Source organism: Macadamia integrifolia, chromosome 5 (genome assembly GCF_013358625.1).
Source record: "Macadamia integrifolia cultivar HAES 741 chromosome 5, SCU_Mint_v3, whole genome shotgun sequence".
NCBI lineage: Eukaryota > Viridiplantae > Streptophyta > Magnoliopsida > Proteales > Proteaceae > Macadamia > Macadamia integrifolia.
In genome coordinates this window covers 34,411,804-34,431,109 of record NC_056561.1, presented here as the reverse complement: position 1 = coordinate 34,431,109, position 19,306 = coordinate 34,411,804, and the positions used below count along the sequence as shown (strand labels likewise).

At 36.9% G+C, this 19,306-nt stretch overlaps 1 protein-coding gene across 3 annotated transcripts; it reads right to left on the bottom strand.

Moving 5' to 3' along the window:
* Positions 1–571: 571 nt before the first annotated feature.
* On the bottom strand, positions 572–19,005 carry LOC122078158 (probable thimet oligopeptidase). 3 transcript variants are annotated; one of them, XM_042644024.1, is made up of 20 exons: positions 18,712–19,005; positions 18,147–18,268; positions 17,611–17,774; positions 16,049–16,139; positions 14,314–14,493; positions 13,670–13,750; positions 12,789–12,869; positions 9,341–9,433; positions 8,426–8,506; positions 8,167–8,329; positions 7,949–8,069; positions 7,766–7,838; positions 6,716–6,823; positions 6,238–6,335; positions 6,113–6,158; positions 5,151–5,247; positions 2,709–2,782; positions 2,532–2,636; positions 2,342–2,438; positions 572–944 (listed from the first exon to the last, which is right to left on the bottom strand). In XM_042644024.1, exons 1-19 carry the CDS (start codon positions 18,830–18,832, stop codon positions 2,352–2,354), a joined length of 1,986 nt encoding a protein of 661 aa, XP_042499958.1. In that variant the 5' UTR covers positions 18,833–19,005; the 3' UTR covers positions 572–944; positions 2,342–2,351. The 3 variants fall into 3 exon arrangements, 2 of the variants coding, with proteins under 2 accessions (XP_042499958.1, XP_042499957.1); XM_042644023.1 differs by having other exon boundaries at positions 2,358–2,438; positions 18,712–19,004; XR_006139982.1 differs by lacking the exons at positions 572–944; positions 2,342–2,438 and adding an exon at positions 3,092–3,159 and having other exon boundaries at positions 2,619–2,636.
* Between the last annotated feature and the right edge of the window lie 301 nt (positions 19,006–19,306).

The following is a 19,306-nucleotide window of genomic DNA, read 5'->3' as shown; positions in this document are numbered from 1 at the left end:
CAAAATTAATTAATTTCACAATTTTATGAATTTTTGCATATTATTTCTGATTTTATTTTATCAAATTTTCTAAAGTAATACACAAGAAAGGGGGCACACCTTTGCAAGAAACGAGCTTTGCCACTATTGCACTTTTGTCATGTGGTAGTAGTACCCTTTTTATCATTTCAACTATTTGATGGATAAAAAGCTACTATATCAAATGTCAAATTTGATGACCTATCTCAACCGTATGACTTATCTCTCAAACAATTTCCAAAGCCTTAAATAGAACTGGATGTTACGATAGCAATGATGAAAGGCAGCAGATTCCTGGTGATTGGTATCAGCAGCAACAGTAAGCAGGTCAGCTCTAGAGGTCAGGGACGACCCTGTGCATTTTTTGTTGCTCCACAATGACAAAAGTCAGATAAATATCATCATAAATAGTAAAGAGGTCATCCTTGTACCAGTTTGCTAATCTTAGATACCTAAATATAGCTTCTAATGGTCCACAAATCAGCATCTACTTATCAGCTGTAATGGTTATGATTCGTTCCCCATCTGGTCCACTTGGGAGTAATACCATCACTTAGGAAATCCAGTAATACAAACTGGACAGATTAGATTGATAAGCTTTGTATTGAGCAGTAGTTTCAAAATAACTTCTAGAAGATTTTGCCCGCATTGCTGAGTTCAATGATAAATACAACAATGAGCGATGTTGCACTCTCCTTTCTCTGAAGGACTTGGGCTGAGTAAGAAAAACTGTAATGCAAATAAACATTGGAAGACAATATTTCTCACCACAACTGTGTTGCATGATGGGCAAGGAAAGCATCCATACAACTGTATCACAAATTATTTCTGGTTTTGATCTTGATATATGCTTGAATTGATGGTTCTCTTCCCAGAAAGTCTGAAAGAATTTCAGTGGGATCCTTTGCTCCTCCTGGAGCCAACACCTGTGAAATTTAACTATTGTTTATTCATCTTTAGCAATCAGAGGACAGATAACCTTACAAGGTGAATTCACTCCATAATTTCTCATAAATAAGAAATTGGTCTGAAGACAATAGCTTTGTGATACTGTGTAGGTGTTTTGCAAGGTGATTTTGCCTCTACTGTTTATGTGTTTTATATCTAATCACTCCTAGATGTTCATCTATAATTGTATTGCCATTTCCTAAAGTTCCAGTGCAAAATACTTAAGATCTCTCAATAACTTCTATTCCCTCCAATTTTTACATGTTTCCACCCAGGTTTTGCTGATTCTAGAGGATGAACTTATCACCATTCAAAAATAAAGAACATAACCAGTGCATGAGGCTCCTGCCACTGCAAAGTCTAGGGAGGGTCATAATGTATGCAGCCTTACCCAAGCTTCGCAGGGAGGTGGTTTCCGGACTCGAACCCATGACCACTTGGCCACAATGCAGCAACCTTACCATTGCACCAAGTCCACCCTTCTACATATCATCTGAGTTTGTCCATAAAATATTTGAGGTCAAGAATATTGTTCTGCCATTCTAGCATATCCAGAGCCATGTCTTCTGTGAAAGTGCAAACCATAAAAAAATCTTTCTATTACCTATTGGTTTTGCCACTTAAGTTAAAACAAGACATAATCTTTTACTACTTTCATCTAAACACATAATGGGTGCATTTGTTTTATCCTTAAAGGGGGTTCCTATCGTAATCGCCCAAAGGTGCTCATTGAGCCGGTCACCATTGGCTAAGAACCATTCCTCAAACTTGGTCCTTGGAATGTTTGATTTTGAACAATTGGTGCCTAGCTTGTTATGGAGTTGACTTGCTTGGCATGTGACTTTAGAGTTATCTTGAGAGCAAAAATATATGGGTCACAAATATAATTTCCTTTTATGATTCTTTCTGACATTACAGAATTTAATACCATTATAGCAGTTAGTTAACTCAGTATTCCTCCTCCTATAATGTGTTATTCTTTAAACAAACCTCTAGATTTTATCTTATAGTTAAAACAGAAAATTTTGGAAAAAATATAACCTTCCAAAAGCTGGTGGTGCAATGGATACTTTAATGGACCTTAAATTTTTAAAATGGCTGTTATCAAACATTAAGGAGTATGGGAGAAACAATAGCAGGTTCGAAACTTGGAAACAGCCTGGTAAGGCTGCGTACATTTCCCCCTCCTAGACCCTGCAGTAGTGGGAACCTCATGCACTGGGTTGCTCTTTTTTTTTTTCCTCTGAGAACAATTAGCACACCATTAATTTAATGTAGTGACAGGATAATCAAAACCAAGTTTTCCAGTCGGTTATATTGCAGTACTAAAATAAAAAGGGTACTGATAAGTAAGCAAAAAGTAAAATCAGCGGACCTCAAAAATCTTATACCTTATTCCTGAACTGCAGGCCAACATACTGGTCCAAAAGACCATCATGAAATTTAGAGAGAAATATATCAGCAGCAAAAACCTGTAAAAATAAAGCATCCATTGCAAGATCACAGATATCAGAAAGGATGTACAGAAACCGAAGCTTAGATGAAGCCAACTAAGTGATACAAACCTCACTCCAAATGCGACTGTAGCAAGCAGCTTCATAGCCTACAGCAATGCGTGGAAAACATGAAGCCGGATTTACACCCTCCAACATTGGCAATCCTAGCATCACCTGGAGGATAGTTCTTTTATGTGAGGAGTGAGGCCACTGTAAACTAAAAATGAACTACCACAGCATCCTAACCTTCTGATGGAGAAGCTTGAGCAGCTCCACTGTGTCAACATTCTCAGTTGTATGAATAATCTGATCAAAAAAGCCTGAAGAACTCACGTAAATAAACTTCTGAGCTACATTAAAAGTGCACATTGCACCAAATTTATGTTAAGTTTGATCACATAGGAATCATATACATCATCTCAATACTACATATGACATAGTAACTCCCCACACCACCCCCCGCACCCTCCCTTTCTCCCCAAAGAAAAAAAAGAATACAACTGAAATGATTCAGCATCCATTGGATTGTACTCACAGAAAATAATTCCTACCTTGTTTTGGACCCTAATGAAAGCTAAATTTGAAAAGGAAGAGCTGTGTGGAGGCATATATCCCTCCTAAATGCAAACCTCATTTTTCTTTGGTAGAAATGCATGCTTCTTCTGATGTAGATGATTTCACAAACCTATATCCTGAACTATAGTTTCTTGCAGAAAAATAGAGCTCCAATTAACATTTATATCAAAGTAGCAAGCCAGATACATTTATGGAATTCTACACCAAAATAATAGGCATATTAAAGAGGGGAAGCAATAAAGAGAATGGGAATAACCCCAAGGGGGTTGCTCAGATGGCAAAGACCAACGCCTCAAATTTAAGTGGTCATGAGTTCAATGCTCCTTGGGGCCTTACTAGAAAATAAAAATAAAAGAGAAAGAGAGAATGGGAATGATTAAACTTTACGAAGAAACTGTCCCTTTCATTGGAAATCATTTGTAATATGAATAATGTATGATGCATATGGATTCTAGCATTCTGCAAGGTCAATAGTAAGCAAGGTTCAAGAACTCGTTTCGTTTCGGTAGTTTCAAAACCACCAAAGTACCAAAATTTGGTCGAAATGGTGTACTTTTTCCCATGTGTCTCGCTGGCCATTTAGGGGACTAATGGTTGAAGTGGCCTAAATTAGCAAAATGAGCGAAACGAAATGACCAAGACGGCCGAAATTTTGACGAAATGTGAATTTTTTGGCCGAAATGAGCGAAAGTTCCGAACAAAATGACCGAGATGACCGAACTTATGTACTTTTATATTTCGTATGCCATTTCGTCTCGGTATATTAAAAAAATAAAATAATATTGAAAAAATAAATACATGAAATATTTGAGATTTCGGCGAGTTTTCAAACCTTGATACTAAGTTACCTTTCCCATTGTTAATGCTATTTTAAACTGAAATATAAGCATAAAGCAACACCAATGTAACTTTACAAATTTTAAATCAATACATCCTGTCAAAGATAAAATAAATTAACAGTATACTCTAACAACTCAACTCACTAAAGCTGTATCCCAACTACTGAGCTCATCACCCAGACACATCTATCATATAATTCCAGGAGATTTAAATGGTGCAATGGTAAAATGCCCAGGCTGCCAGCATGAAAGCGTGGGAATGAGCAAGAAATGCCAAAGGTTTATAACCATGACACCCCGTGAAAGTGGGATATGCACGAGGTTATGCCCTACACTGCTACACATTGGGATGTTTCCCTAAAAACTAAAATTGCTGAAAAAAAAGAGAGATCAAGATAGAAGCCACTCCCTTCCATTCTAGGGACCTGTGTCGGAAATCAACCTCCAGTGAACCACTCTTGACCAACAGCATCACTCAGCTAGGACCCAACAAATCACCAACTAAGCAGTATCTAAGAAAGATATCTCATTCTCTCACTACCTTATCTGAGACCTTCCCAAAATAAATTCCTTGATATGCAACTGTTTCACTACAGATCCATCTTCATTAGACATAGATGAAACCTTTTGCAATAGCTGATTGGATATCCCATCCCAGTCAGTTATAAAATAGAAAAACTACTATTGTACTGTTAACATAAAAATACATTTTAAATGGATTACACAAACTACATTATTGATTGTTTCTACAAAAGTCTAAAGTAGATACACTTTTACATGTTTCTTACATATAATTGGTTTTGTTTAGCAATATAGTGTAACATATTGTAATGCAACAACGCAGCGAATGAGGTTAGTCATAAAGAGATGTTTACAGATTCTTTAGGAATTGAAGATCAAAAATCCATTAAGAAGAACCAAGATCATTGCTCCTGTTGTTTCTTTCCAGCTGATACAAAATTATGGTGCCTTCCAGAGACCACCATTTTGTGTGACAAAACAAATAGATGTCTTAATACACCAAATAAAATAGACTCCAAATTTAACCATTAATCAAAATCAATAGGTGCAAGTAATTGCTTTACTAAACCATTAACACCACATCATCAAAGCAAGCAGTGCAAAAGAAATTGAAATCTTATGAGCAGTCTCATCACAAATAAAACTTCGTAGACCACACAATCCTACCCATAAGCATCACTTTTAATTCCTTACTGACACAAATCATTAATTTTCAGTTATGTGACAGTAAAGGCATGACATGATGACTTACAAAGGAGAATTTCTTGCTTCAATTTAAGTGCAGAAAAGCACTCCTGCCTTCTTTTCAGCTCCCCACAAATTTCATCTGTGATGGGATTTGTAATATCCTGTGAATTGCAACCTTTGTTAGTTTAGCAAAATACATATGGAAAGATAATCTGATATAATATCAATAATTGAGGAGCAGCTAGAATTGTGCTCTTTAAATTCAGAGGCATGATTACTGATGTCCAACCCTCATCACTTTGACATTGGGCTTAATTAGTATTTCATGGTTCATGATGAGGAAAGAATCTAATATTTGGGCAGAGATTGATTACCCAGCTTAAAATAATTTTCTGAGCCCAAAACTAGGAGAACTTGGATGAAATAATTTAAGTATTCTGCTTCAGTAGAGGCTATATATAGCCAATAATTAACAAGGTGCCTCACTTGTTGAAATTTAGCCATATCAGAACTAAGTGTTTCATTTGGACAAAATTGATCAAATACCAGTATCCCCCCCCCTACAACTATACTATTCATACAATTCACAAATTTTCTTGCACACCAGATTTTATTGTAATTATTTTTATTTTCGACAACTAGTTCATAGTACAAAGTAAACTGCACAGACAAGACATTGTTTCCAACTTTCATAAGCCAACACATCTCACACCTTGTACCAATTCTGAAGATGAATGCAATGCTAATGCCATTGTTAGCCAGGAAAAAATTTCACAGTAAAATGTTTAAAGGTTAAGGTTGCTCCATTGCGGCCTAGTGGTCACTGGTTTGAGTCAGCCAACAGCCTCTACATGAAGTGGGGGTAAGGGCCGTAAGGCTGCATAATTATGAATGTCCCCAGACCCTGCAAGGGCGGGAGCCTCGTGCACCAGGTACGCCCTTTTTTAAAAGTTAAAGTGAACAATAGATAAAAAATCGGAAAAAATAACTCAGAGAAAAGAAATTAATTAGCCAACTACATGTCACCTGATGGAATCCTGATATCAATTTGAGAGGGATGACTTCATAACACCTAATGCACATTAAAGTATCTTAGCAAGATCATGTCTTCTTTCATATTCAAAATAAGGGATATGAGATCAATTGCATACCAATTTTCAATTAATTGAGCAGGAATCTCCACAAAGTCAGGATCAACACGAAGCCCAGAGAATCTTGCAAATGATGCACGATTGCAGATATGATGAACCTAAAAATCCATCGTCAACAAAAGAATTATATTGAAGAAAGGCATATGCATTGGCTTTGAATTACACTTGCTATATTTATAATACCAAAAAAAAGTCTCAGAGGATTACGCATGGTAGTCAAATGGCGGACCTCAGAGCAATGGTGAGGTTAGTCCATTGCAACCTAGTGTATGTGGGTTCGAGTCAGGATTCAGGAAACAGCCTCTCCGCAAAGCAGGGTAAGGCTGCGTACATTATGAACCTCCCCAAACCCCAGTGGCAGAAGCATCATGCACTGGGTCTTTTCTTTTCTTTTCTTTCTTTTATATATATATATATATATATATTAAAAAATGGAAAGGTTTCGAAGTAACAATGAGTAAGATAAAGATCAACATACCACATGGCCGAACTCATGGAAAAGATTAACCACTTCTGAGAACCGCAACAACCCAAGATTGCCATCCATTTCTTTTCGAAATTGAGAAATTAGCAATGCCACTGGAATCTACGCATGGATAAATAGAGGAAATACACAGGAGAGCGTTAATTATCTACAATGGTCTAAAGTAATAACTCCAAGTTATAGCAATAAGGCTTAGTTGAGTTCAATTCTACAATTCTATAGATGTAAATAACTTGATGTATACGAAGGCTGATATTTCTCAACTGAAAACATAGAAAGAAAAATGTTGCCATGAAAAGAAGAAGAAAAATAAATTTGAGATGTAAAAAGGGGGGGGAGGGAATCTAGAAGCAGGAAAGCATGAGATTCTTTTATCTACTCAACAAATATCATAGCTACGATACACAAGGAAAAAAATATTCTTTCAAATAATAGTGCATTACTGCATTGACTTGATTGATTAAGTATTTTATGTTTGGAAGCGAGAGAGTCAGAGAGACCACTGGGTCTTGGCTCTGTAAAAAGCATGCACATCATATATGTTCGAAGTTCAAACACATTTTCAGCTGTGACAAAAACCTAACATGCTGAAATAACTTTCAAACTCATGGTCTTGAAAAGTACTTAAATAAACTTGCAACATTAACCAAATTCAAGGACCATGGCAAACTTTGACAGGAAAACCTATGCCACAAATGACAGATTAAACACTGTCTTCAGTTTGGGAAGATTAAGGTCCAACTAACTGGCCCATGAATACAAATACTAGCTGATTATAACCATCCTCATCAGAACCCAGCAGTATGCACTATGCAGCATAACATTAAACCGTAAATACATACTGCATTGGCCCCACAAGCATGAGCAAAGAGCAGGACAGCAGACAATAGTAAAAATCAACCTAGAAAACTTCATGATCAACAAATTGTCCAAATGACAAAGTCCCAATGAAAAGCAAGATATAGTCACACAGCAAACAAGTTCAAAGAATTCCCATTATCCCAAGATTCAAGAAACCTGAAAGCCACTTAATGAGATAGTCACCTGCCGTGCACCATTGTATGACAAGGAGCCATTTTGAAGAGATATGACACAGGTGTGACCATATTTTCCTTCTCTGTTTCAGAATAAAGATTAAACCCTTATAGGCTATCCCATATAACTGATTTCACTAACAAAAGTGCAGGCAGCAGGCTAAAGGTTTCTAATTGAAGTAGAAAAGTAAACCTGGAATATATATCAAGGTAGAAGTAACCAAGTAGTTCACTAGAGCTGAAGTCCAAAGCAGAGAAAAGGCGAACATCATTATGCCAAACCTCAGCATCTGCAATTTCCTCAAATCTTAGCCCTGCATGGTGACAAAAAGGATGTTACTTTTTCATACAATTACAATGATAAATTCAAGAACATTATAAAGTTGCATTAACCTCATGATAAAACTTTACCAAAAAGGTCCTGGAATATTTTGAAAATCCCAGAAAGAACCACGCTGATGGGAAAGTATTTCTTTACAGCTCCAAAGTCTAGATCAGATCTTTGTGATTCTACCCTTTTCACATAGTATAACAAATCTTCAACTCCAAATGGAGATTCCCCTTCCTCTTTCTTCTGAAGCTCCAACATGCTCAAAATGAGATATCCCCAATGAAGAAAAAAAATTGTAGCATAGAAGGACAAACACTAGGTAAATTGGTGAAAACCAACCTTAATATCTTTAAGTGTAGTGAGTTCTCTGGTAGCCAGGTCATTTAAATTGACAGAGATGTCCTCTAAGAACTCAAATACCTGGAAATCATAAACAGAAGCTACTAAATAATTGGCCTCATGAGGAACTTAATTGAATTCAAAAGGGAAGATCTCAAAGAAGAACAAAAACTGAGGACAGAGAACTAGGGTAGGAAGTGAAAGCATAAGATGCGCCACTATTCTTAGTTGCCATTAGTGCACAAAGATCCAAAATCCAAAAAAAGAACTGACTGCCAAACAACCCTGTGATGTGGTGATTTGGAAGTAGAAGAAAGAATGATGGAACTCCAAAGAATCGGAATTTTTAAGGTTCATTTGTATGAATTTCCATATCATACTGTATCTTGTTTGCTTGTTTCAGAAAAAAAATGGGTGGTTGTCCTATAGTGAGCAATCAAAGACGTGTTTACATTGGTTTTCTTTACTCGGCTCAGTGAAGAAACCAAAAACAAAATATGTGCTTCTTTATCCCCCAAATAAAGCAGCCTATGTCATTGTCATGCCTCCTATTTCAGGTGGAAACCAAGACCAGATGATGGATTATCAAACTCAAACATTATATAACACACTAGGTTTCCATGCATCCTATTATTGTAGCATATCATCGCAATGCGTCGTAGCAGAACAATTACTACATATCTTATTGATTACTTAACAGAAAAACAATGTGTTCAATGTAAATGACTATGCATTATAACATGCCAAATTGATGTCTGATGTAGAAGTCTGAAAAATAAACAATGTAAAGCCCAAGAAAAGCAAAAAGTTCTTTCTTTCAAAAACTATTACTTGCTAAAACCCAAGACATTATCCAGATTAAACTTGAGAATACTGTAGAGAATATAGCTTCACATTCCACAAGAAATTGCAGACCTTCGCAGATGATTTTGCCATTCTAGGCTCAACAGCATATTCTGCGTAGTTCAGATAGCCAAGCAAACGAGCAAGTTTATGGCGCAAACGAACCTGCAAAAAAATTAGATAAACAGTGTTAATAAAATCAATCTGTTCATATAGCACTATAAACCATGAACAAACAACCTCATGTTTCTAGACATGATCTTCTAGGATAGGCATTGTTAAACATGTATCAACATGACTAGAAAGGAAAAAACTGTCGACTGCACAATTCTACAATATGTGTAAGCTCAGCCATTCTATTATGTGTTTATGTATCAAAATAGCTAATACATCTCCAAATTTCCAGAGAGTAACAAATTTTTTTTCCGATACATTTATAGTCATCATATCTTTGTTTGCATAACAATTTTCCGATATTTACTATTTCCCAACCATGATTTGCAACCACAAGTAAATAGTTGATTTGGCATCATTGTGGGACATTTCACAGCAAAAAGAAAAAAATATTTAGGTTAGAAAAAGCCTTTATGTATGCTTCAACTATAAGAAATCAAAGAAATAGAGGCACAATATTACTTCAGGAGACTGCCTAAAGAAGAAAGGTGTTTGGATACATAAGACCATATCCATACTTAGACCTTGCATATGGTGAGGCCTTACAGAAAGTCAATTTCAAGTGGGGAAAAAAGGGCATTGCCTCCAGCCACAAATACAAAAACAACTTATGTGGATGTGGGTCATACAGATCTCTAACACGTTTACCAGGTCATTTATTTTATAAATTAATGCAATTATTCCTTAAGATAACAGTTTCCAGCAGCATGACTGACTAGGGAAGCAGTAATGTAGCTGCATTTTGAAAATGACACTATGCTTATCATGTAAAGCTCTATAAATATTGACTGCATTTTAATTTAAGCAGTAATTTGATCATTTTAGATACCTAGGTTCAATCATAAATAAGGAAGGAGAAATAGAGGATGATGTTGCAAAAAGAATTAGAATAGGCTATGAAGTGGAGAGGTGTTTTTGAACTGTTGTACAATCAATGCATTCCAGTAAAATTCAAAAGAAAAATTTATTGGACAGCTATAAAGCCTATAATACTAGCAATCATGTAAGGAGTTCAAAGTTGGAGAGTAAAGAAAACAACATATAAATAAAATCAGTGTAGCTGAGATAAGGAAGTTGAGATGTATCATGGATGAATAGTAAAACTAGAAAAGATAAAATAAGGAATGAAAAACCTCGGACACATGATAAGTTGAAAGAGTTGTTTGAGGTGGCATAGACATGCACAACCAAGGCATCTATAAAAGGGCGTACCCAGTGCACGAGGCTCCGTCACTGCAGTGTCTGGGGAGAGTCATAATTTACGCAGCCTTATCCACACTTAGCAAAGAGGCTGTTTCCAGGCTCAAACTTGCGTCCCCTAGGTCGCAATGGAGCAACTTTACCACAGCCAAGGCCTCCATATGTGCCAATAAGGAGGAGTGATATGAATCAGATTGGACGAGCTGAAAGATCAAGGGGCAGGCCTAAAATGACATTGGGACAAGTGTTGAGAAAAGACATAAGGTTTAGGGTTGACATTAAGTATGGCTTTGGATACACTTGAACAAAGAAACAGGATCCATGTGGCCGACCCTATTTAGTTGGGATAAGGCTTACTTGAGTTGCATTGCAGATGAAGCAATGACATTCTCCTAGAAACTCGATTTGTTTGGTGCAGAAAGACTCCTCTGCAAGAGGAAAACAAGACTGTCATATCCTTTCTCTTGGTCACTGAGACACCAGAAAGGATGTCTGGGTCCAAGTTTATTCCCAAGACATACAATTTGCAGCTTCAGAGTGCAAAAAATATCATGATGTAGGCTTCATCACTACAGGATCCCCTTATAAGATAAATTGCAATGTTAAAAAAAAACAGGCCAGAAGCCTATACTGTTTGGGCTCAGTGATCAATGGACGGTCCATATGATCCAGCCCATAATGTGGCAAGCATTTAAAGTTCAAAAACCCGAACCCTGAAATATACTGCCCGGGTAAACTACCCGTGCGGAACATAAGGTTCGGGCATTTGGTTGTCATGCCAACTATGCATTGATATGGTCATCATTTCTTTGACAATGAAATCTTATGACCTTGAGACGATTCAATTTTCAATAGTTGTGCAACATGACAATGTAGATGATCCAACTTTCCGGTGCAGATGCCATTGAAAACGGTTTATCAATTCCCAAGTCTAAAAGATTCCAAAATGTTGAGATCCTTTTAAGTTGGCCTCCCAAATGCAACAACAATGTATTTTTAGCACCTGTCTGGTGCGGGGCAATTCAATAGACTAGATTCTATGGCCTACAATTTCCATTAAACCACATCCTATATGCTAGTCATTAAAACTGGTTTGAATTCAAAATAAAAATTGAAGACAAACCCCTTGTCACTTAAAATTGGACCCTTGTGATCGAAGTATAATTACACAACATACCTAAGCATAAGACATGTTAAATTTTAATTCTTTCAATAAATCAAAGGCTGAAAATTGTTGCTGAAGATGCCAGTGCATCACCGCTTTTAAGAGTGTTTAATAGTGCACAACTTACTTAGTCCTCTAAGCTTGTCCGCTTAAATGTAACATTAGCTTCTTAAGGGTAATCAACCATGTTTCAACGGTCAGGTTAAAAGGCAAGCTCTTGAATGGGTCTGTTTTTCCATAGTAGTTTATATAGAGTACATCTTTTGTGTGGGTTGTTGCCTGAAACCATTGGGAAAGTTAGCTTCCAAGGAGCTAGCTACCCATCCATCCCAGCAGCACCCATCCCTTCACCACAAGAGTTAAGTAACATGGCAAAGCTCAAGGTGTGTCCTTTTTGGAAACTCACTTTCAAAGACTACAGTGTGCTACTGTGCTTCGTTAAAACTTCCAGATACAAGCACTCCAATCACTTTGCTTCTGAGTTTATGTATACGCGAGTACTCTGTGTGTGTGTGTGTGTGGACATGGGTCTGAGCTTTGTAGGGAAATGGAGTAGTGAAAGTCCACTTCATGACTACTTTCCTGACATATCCCAACCTCCACTACTAGGAACCACCCAATGATGATATCAATGATTGGTAGTCCTTTTAAAAAATGAGGTTTTAAAGCATGGTAAATTATTTAAAATTTTAAATGAATAAAATACAACCAGAAAGAGCACATAAGTGTATCTACCAAAAATATAATCATATAAATATAGCAGTAACACAGAACTAATCGAATAATCATTTCTTAATATGTCTAGACATAGTTGTCATGGCATCTAGGCAACCCAAGCCTTTGGAGGAAGCCTGGACGCAAGGCAACACCAACAAGGCACCAAGGCGCCCGGACGCCTAGGCGATGCTGATGCTTTGACAACTATGTGTCTAGAAAAATCACATAAAACCTTCCAAGTCTTTGGATTTGTAATGACATTACCAGATTTTCAAAGATAGGAAGATTAGCTTCTCCACATCTCCGCCCATATGCCACTGCCACTGTCTTCCTGGTGGTTCCTACCTTCACAAAATTGAAAAGGACTGTAAAGCGCAAGAGATGTATGCTCTTATGCAATCCAAAGGTTCGGTTGATGAAAATGGACAACATAATAGGTTAGGAAAAAGGGAAAAAAGATATGAAACAGAAATTGAAATACACAACCTGTCCAATGGTCAGCTGAGAAAACAAGCATAACCCAAAATCAGTGTGTTCAGCTTAGTAAGGGTTCTTAGCAAAAATCTGGGTTGACTGCCGACGGTTAGAGCTAAACACCCAAGAAAAATCTAGCCTGTTCAGATTAGCAGGGTCCCTAGGAAAAAAAGGGGGGGTTGACTACTGACTTTTAGAGCTAAGCACCTGAGAAAAATTCAACCTGCTATCTATCAGGTTAAAAGTAATAACATATATCCCCTGAATTAGCATGTCAGGTCAGAAACTTGCTGCCCATAATGTGCACACAACTAGGCATCTCTCCGCTTCTGACCAAGCACCCATCAGAATTGCCCAATCAGATCCATAAAAATTAGCTTTAAAATGCACACGGTGATCTTTGAGGATTGAAGAACACCCTCACAACAAAATAATTAGTGAACAGGATAATAAAGTGGAAACTATTTTGCTGAGACACAATTGGCCCAAGTAATCATAGAATGCAGAATAGAACAGCAAACACCGGCAGTAGCATCATTGCATCACCCAAAAAGGACTTCTAAATATAAATAAGCCATTTATGATATTTATTATCAAGTAAAATACAGTTCTTCAAAATCAGGAAAAACAAATGAAAAACAATCCCAGTCTGTAAACTCAGAAGACATTACCTTACAGAACTCTAGTAAAGGAACAACATGGTGACTTTGTAGCATGACCTTTAATTTACCATTTTCAGCTTTGTCCAGACTCTGTGAAGAAAAACATTTCAAACTGTACTCAGAAATCCACTGTGGAAGCCAGAAGACAAGGGAAAATTGAATTCAAGACTCTAGTAGTGGCTTAATACAAACTTGAAGAAATAAAAAGCCAAATCACTGCATGCATTTACTAGTTCATGGTAAATAAATCATAAGTGCAACATGAAATCTGCAAAGCAACATATGAAAAAAAAATAACAATAACAAGCTTTTACAACATCTAAAGTATGTAACCATCTGCCATCATGAACCCAGGTACATAAGAGTATTAGTAATTGATGACCAAAAATTTCTGTAATACTGGACTACAAAGTTTTTGCTGCAATCTAGGTGACAAGATTTCAAAAACTTCACTATTTGAGAAAATCTCAACTCTGGACAAGTGAGAGGACTATGCAATATATAAAGATGTGCTTTTTCACTTGTCACATTCATAAGAGTGACACCAGACAACATGATTCTGGAATGGAAGAAAGACCAGTTATGAGTATGACATCAATCAAATCTGGTTACAGATTGGTAAAGAAACAAAGAGAAGAATGAGTGTGTTTAACCTCAATAAAATCTGGGGGCAGCCCAAACAGCTCTGTCTCACTGAAGAGAAGAAAATTATTATCATCTTTCAGATTTTGGATGTACCGCATACTCAGCTCATCTATTTGGGCTCTCAACCGTTGCACTTCTTGTCTCTTGCTTGAAGTAAGATTCAATCCATTCCGCTCAAAATCTCGAATCTGTCACTCATTATGAACAATTAGTATGTGAATCTGTCACTGATTTTGAAACAATCTCTATGTGAACTGATAGATACATAGGCAATTGCATTCTCTATTTTTGCTTCTCCTCATAGCACAAATACATTGTAAAGAACAACACCCCCAGTCTCCTTACAAAACTTCGCAAGATGTCAAATACATAAGCTTCAAAGCTTCAATGTTCATAAGAATGACGTTATTTGTTGTACTGAGAAAATTAAGATACATTCTGCTCTACTGCCAAGAACAATGTTGGTTCCCGGGAACTTGTAGTCTCCCCTGAATGGTCAATAGGAAATCAGATACCAAATATTGGGCCAGGAAGGGCCCGGCTGTTGCCTTAAATTCACCGGGCATCCACCATGCAGAGGCCAGGCAGGGGCTGATTACTAGAAATCCTAGCCCCACGCCAACCAAACACAGGTCAGACTTAACAAGGCCACCTATTGCCACCCCATATACATAGTATTATCAATGCATGACTCATAGTTCAGGCCCGGGCCAGACTGGTCCATTGGGTCAGCCTAAGTCTGGTCCTTCCATCACAACTAGTGGCGATACGTTGTTCTTCTTTTTCTGCATGAGAAACAGGATCCAAGCACTAGTATTTTAAGGCAGCCCTGAATTGACCACTTGGATGTGATTAGCTTTACAAAATTATTTGAGGAATGCAAAATACATCCCAACTTTTGAGATTAGGGGTAAATAGAATACATAAGAAACAGCAAATGCATTAATGTTTGTAGAACCACTATCTTATAATTGTATGGACACTAGAAAGACAAGTAAGCAAAAAAGTAACAAGAATCCAAGCAAGCTAAACAAGCATTACTGTTACACAATGACAACAAAATATAATGAATAATACTCTAACATCTTAGTAAATAGTGATTGCAATATATTCTTCCAAATCAGCTCAAAGATTCCATTTAAAGGGAGGAGAGCACCACTGAACTGTCCAAATCGTTTCCTTTTTTTTTTTTTTTTTTTTTGGGCTAACGACGGGTACCCAGGCCTTAGGCCTGACTAGTCCCGCGGGCCCATACTGACCCCACAACCACATGGACCGGGTCATGCTGGGGTTGAATAAGAACCATTCAACTTATAAAAGAAATACATTAAGTCTATAAAAGAGAAGGTTTAATTAAACCTATGATACGATGTAATACAGCATGGCTGATTGACTTAATTAATACTAGAAAAGTTCAACTCAACTAAAGCTTTATCCTAACTAAATGGTCATCGAAGAAAGACACAAGTTGTGAATATCAAAGAAAGAGCACTAAAGGTATTAAGTCCCCTTTTGAAGAGGAACTTGTTTGCATATTCCAAAAGCCATATCCAATTAGGAGGGGTGGGGAAAGAGATCATGAACACAATGTTATAAGTTAGATGTGGAAGAAAATTTTAACAGATCATGGCAGATTGGCATCCCTATATTAGATTTAACTAATTAAAATTTAAAAAAGATGCTAGCTAGGACAGGAAACAATAATAATGTATAATACAGTGAAAAATGACATTATTTCCACACCAAACACTGAATGTAGCGTTTAGCTTCATGGCTCATCCATTCTTCCTTGGCGGCAAAAGCCTTGACAACACGGTACACATCTTCACGTTGACTGATCACCTTGCATAAAATTAAAGAACATTAGTTTATTCACACAGACAAATGAATCATAAGTGTATCTGTTCTTTGACAAAAACTAGGTAAGAACATCCATTGAAAGAGAGGGAGGGTGGGGAGGAACCGGAATGTAAGATGTTAATTCACTAAAGAAAAATATAAGTGAGAAATAAACAGAAGTGTACTTTTCTGGACTGGATGATTCAAAACTTATCCTAAAGGTCCTCAGATAGAACAAACAACAAGGAATAAGTAAATCAATAAAAGTTCATCAGATACAAAAAAACAAGTAAGGCCGTAAGGGATCTTATAGTTACTATGACTTGTGCATTGAAAAGTGTAAAAGAGTAAACAGGAATAAAGGAAAATCAAGCTCCCCACTACAAAAACTAGCACAAAGAGAAAGAAAACATGTCCACATGATTCACCAAGGTGCATTTCAGCTAAATCGTGTCTATGACCCACAAATCAAATCAGAAGTCACAATTGAAATGCCTTAGAAGGACCCATGACCACACCAAAAACACCAAGAATATGTAAAGTGATACAGGAGCATGGATTGCAGGTGACATTACAATTATTTTGTGCATGGAGGAAAATTACATGCAACATGAAAATCCAACAGGAGGCATTGAGAAGTTAAGGTAGTTCTGATTTCATTCAAATACAAACATACACACATAATAAGAGAGAGATGGTTGACTATTGAAGGGAAGCCTGGGTAGTTACGGTTTTATTCATTAGTAATTATTATAAATATGTGTACATAATGGGAGAGAAATGATTATGGCAGACATAATTGAAAGTGTTTCAGCCTCACAAATGAAATAGTAATACAAAGAACATTAACTCTTCCACCTTTTAGAGACAAAATATGCAAAGGAATTATATCCAACTATAAACTATTCAAAAAAAAAAAAGTCTAGTAAAAAGAAGAGTGATGACAGTAAGCATGTCCTCATGTAAGATGCATAAGATGCTCTGCTCAGCTGCCACTTCACATGCACATAAGATAAGACCCACCATTGGCTGGGTACCACCTCCAAGTCCCGGTCCACTAAAGATAGCAACATCAGATGAATTTTACCCATTTTTGTGGCGGAAATTTCTTATAGATGGTGCAAATCTAGTGGTGCACATAAGCCCTTCATGGAGGTGGAAATTCTATCTGTGACTGTTAATAATCACAGAAAATTTAGCTATATGCGTGCGTTTTCCTAAAAATGCCAGAATTAAAAAGATTTAGTTTTGGCAGCTTTAACATATTCCAAGGAGGGTTTCATGAATCTCGCTTTCTGTAATTTTAGAATCCAACTAACCAGTTCTGATTATGTAATAGTCAATAATGTCAATAACACGGAGATTCAGTGCAACCTTTCCAGTCTGGACACATGCCTGCACTAGTTTTAAGAATGCAAAGATGAAAAAACTAGAACAGGAAAAATAAATAAATCAGCAGGTTTCACCTGCACATCTGACTATGAGCATCTATTCTCCTCTCAGCTTCAGCACTGGCTTTACGTACATCATCAGAAACAGATACCATCTTTTGGAATGTGCATGATTGCAGAGGTGGAAATTGTTGTGCTTCTAGTTCTGCTAGAGGTGAAATAGCATTCATGTATGTGACCTGAAAAATATAACAGCAAAAAAATATCACTCAGATAAACCAAGGATCCAGAGAACAGAAATTATGATTGTGCTAATCATACCACTTATCTTAATAAGCATTAAAAAAATGTCACATAACAGCAACAAAATATCACTCAGGAACATGCGTATATTCATCGAACAGAAACAGTCAATGGTCAACACCACATTTTAAAAGCAGAAAATTGTTTGCACTACGATTACATTTTAGCCAGTTACAACTCACACTACGTGATTATTCATGGCATACAAATTATTTGCGAGGATAGCTACATCAATTAAAGGTTTACAGGAGCACAACACCACAGAATTGAAATGAAATTTGCCAGTAGGAAGAAAGATGCAATAATACCTTATCAAGGGGAACAGAAGCCACTGCATCATGGACCTCTTTTGACTTTGTAATGACACGGTCAGTCAGTTTGAGAATGTCAGATGCAGAGAGATTAACATGCACATTCAAACCCGGTAGTTCTGCCATATCCACCATAAAAAAAAAAAGAGGTCATATGCCATTCGAGCCTTAATGGCTAATGCAGTAATGCTACACATATAAATGAACACAGCCATAACAGTATCTGAAATAGAATAAAGAATGTCCGTTCTATTCACTCTTTCTTCATAAACTGATATTTTTGTATAAAACTAAAAGGGGAAATCAGAAGGCCCTGACAAATACATTAACAATTTCAACATTGGCACCAGAAAATGTGGAACATAAGCAATGAAATAAATCGGAAGGTCCAAACAACAAAATAAGCAAACGAACGTACAGAGAAAGAGTAGATTCTTGATTGCAAGTATTTTTCATTTCAACAGTCACACAAAATTATCGTTCACAGAAATAAGAATTGAAAGAAGAAAAGAACTTCAGAAAACAGAATAAAAAAGGATGAGCGAAGAATTAATATTTATACCTTTACTCTTTCTCTTCTTTTGGGAATTGATAGCTGTGATAAGGATGTTCAGAGCAACAGCGACGAGAGCTGCTGCGCCTGTGAAAGCCAGTATTCGAGAATCTCTCCTTTTTTTCGTCATCGGAACGGTTCCTATCTCTCTCTCTCTCTCTCTCTCTCTCTGAGGGCTCTGCTCAGAGCTCTCTGTGAGTGTGATTGAAGTCTACCCAAACGTCAAATGCGAGGGAAATTTGTGTCAAAACAAGTCAAAGACAGGTAAGAAGAGGACCAACCCAATTGCAAAGTCAGAATTATTTATTTGAATAATGTATATTTAAACCTAAATTAACATTTTAGGTCTCTACTTCAAAATTTTACCAAAATAGGTCCAAAGTACGGCGATCCTTGTCGCTTTCGGGTGGTATGAGAAGCAGCGTAGGGGTGACTTGTATATAATAGTGCAATGCCTGAAATGCCCTATCATGTGAGAGATTTCTTTTTTTTTCCTTTCCGGGATGTACAATACAGTAATTTCATAAATGAATATTGCAATGGTTCTGTAGTTGGATGAAAGTGACATTTTATTAACATGATAAGTTTCCTAGTGGCAACCTAA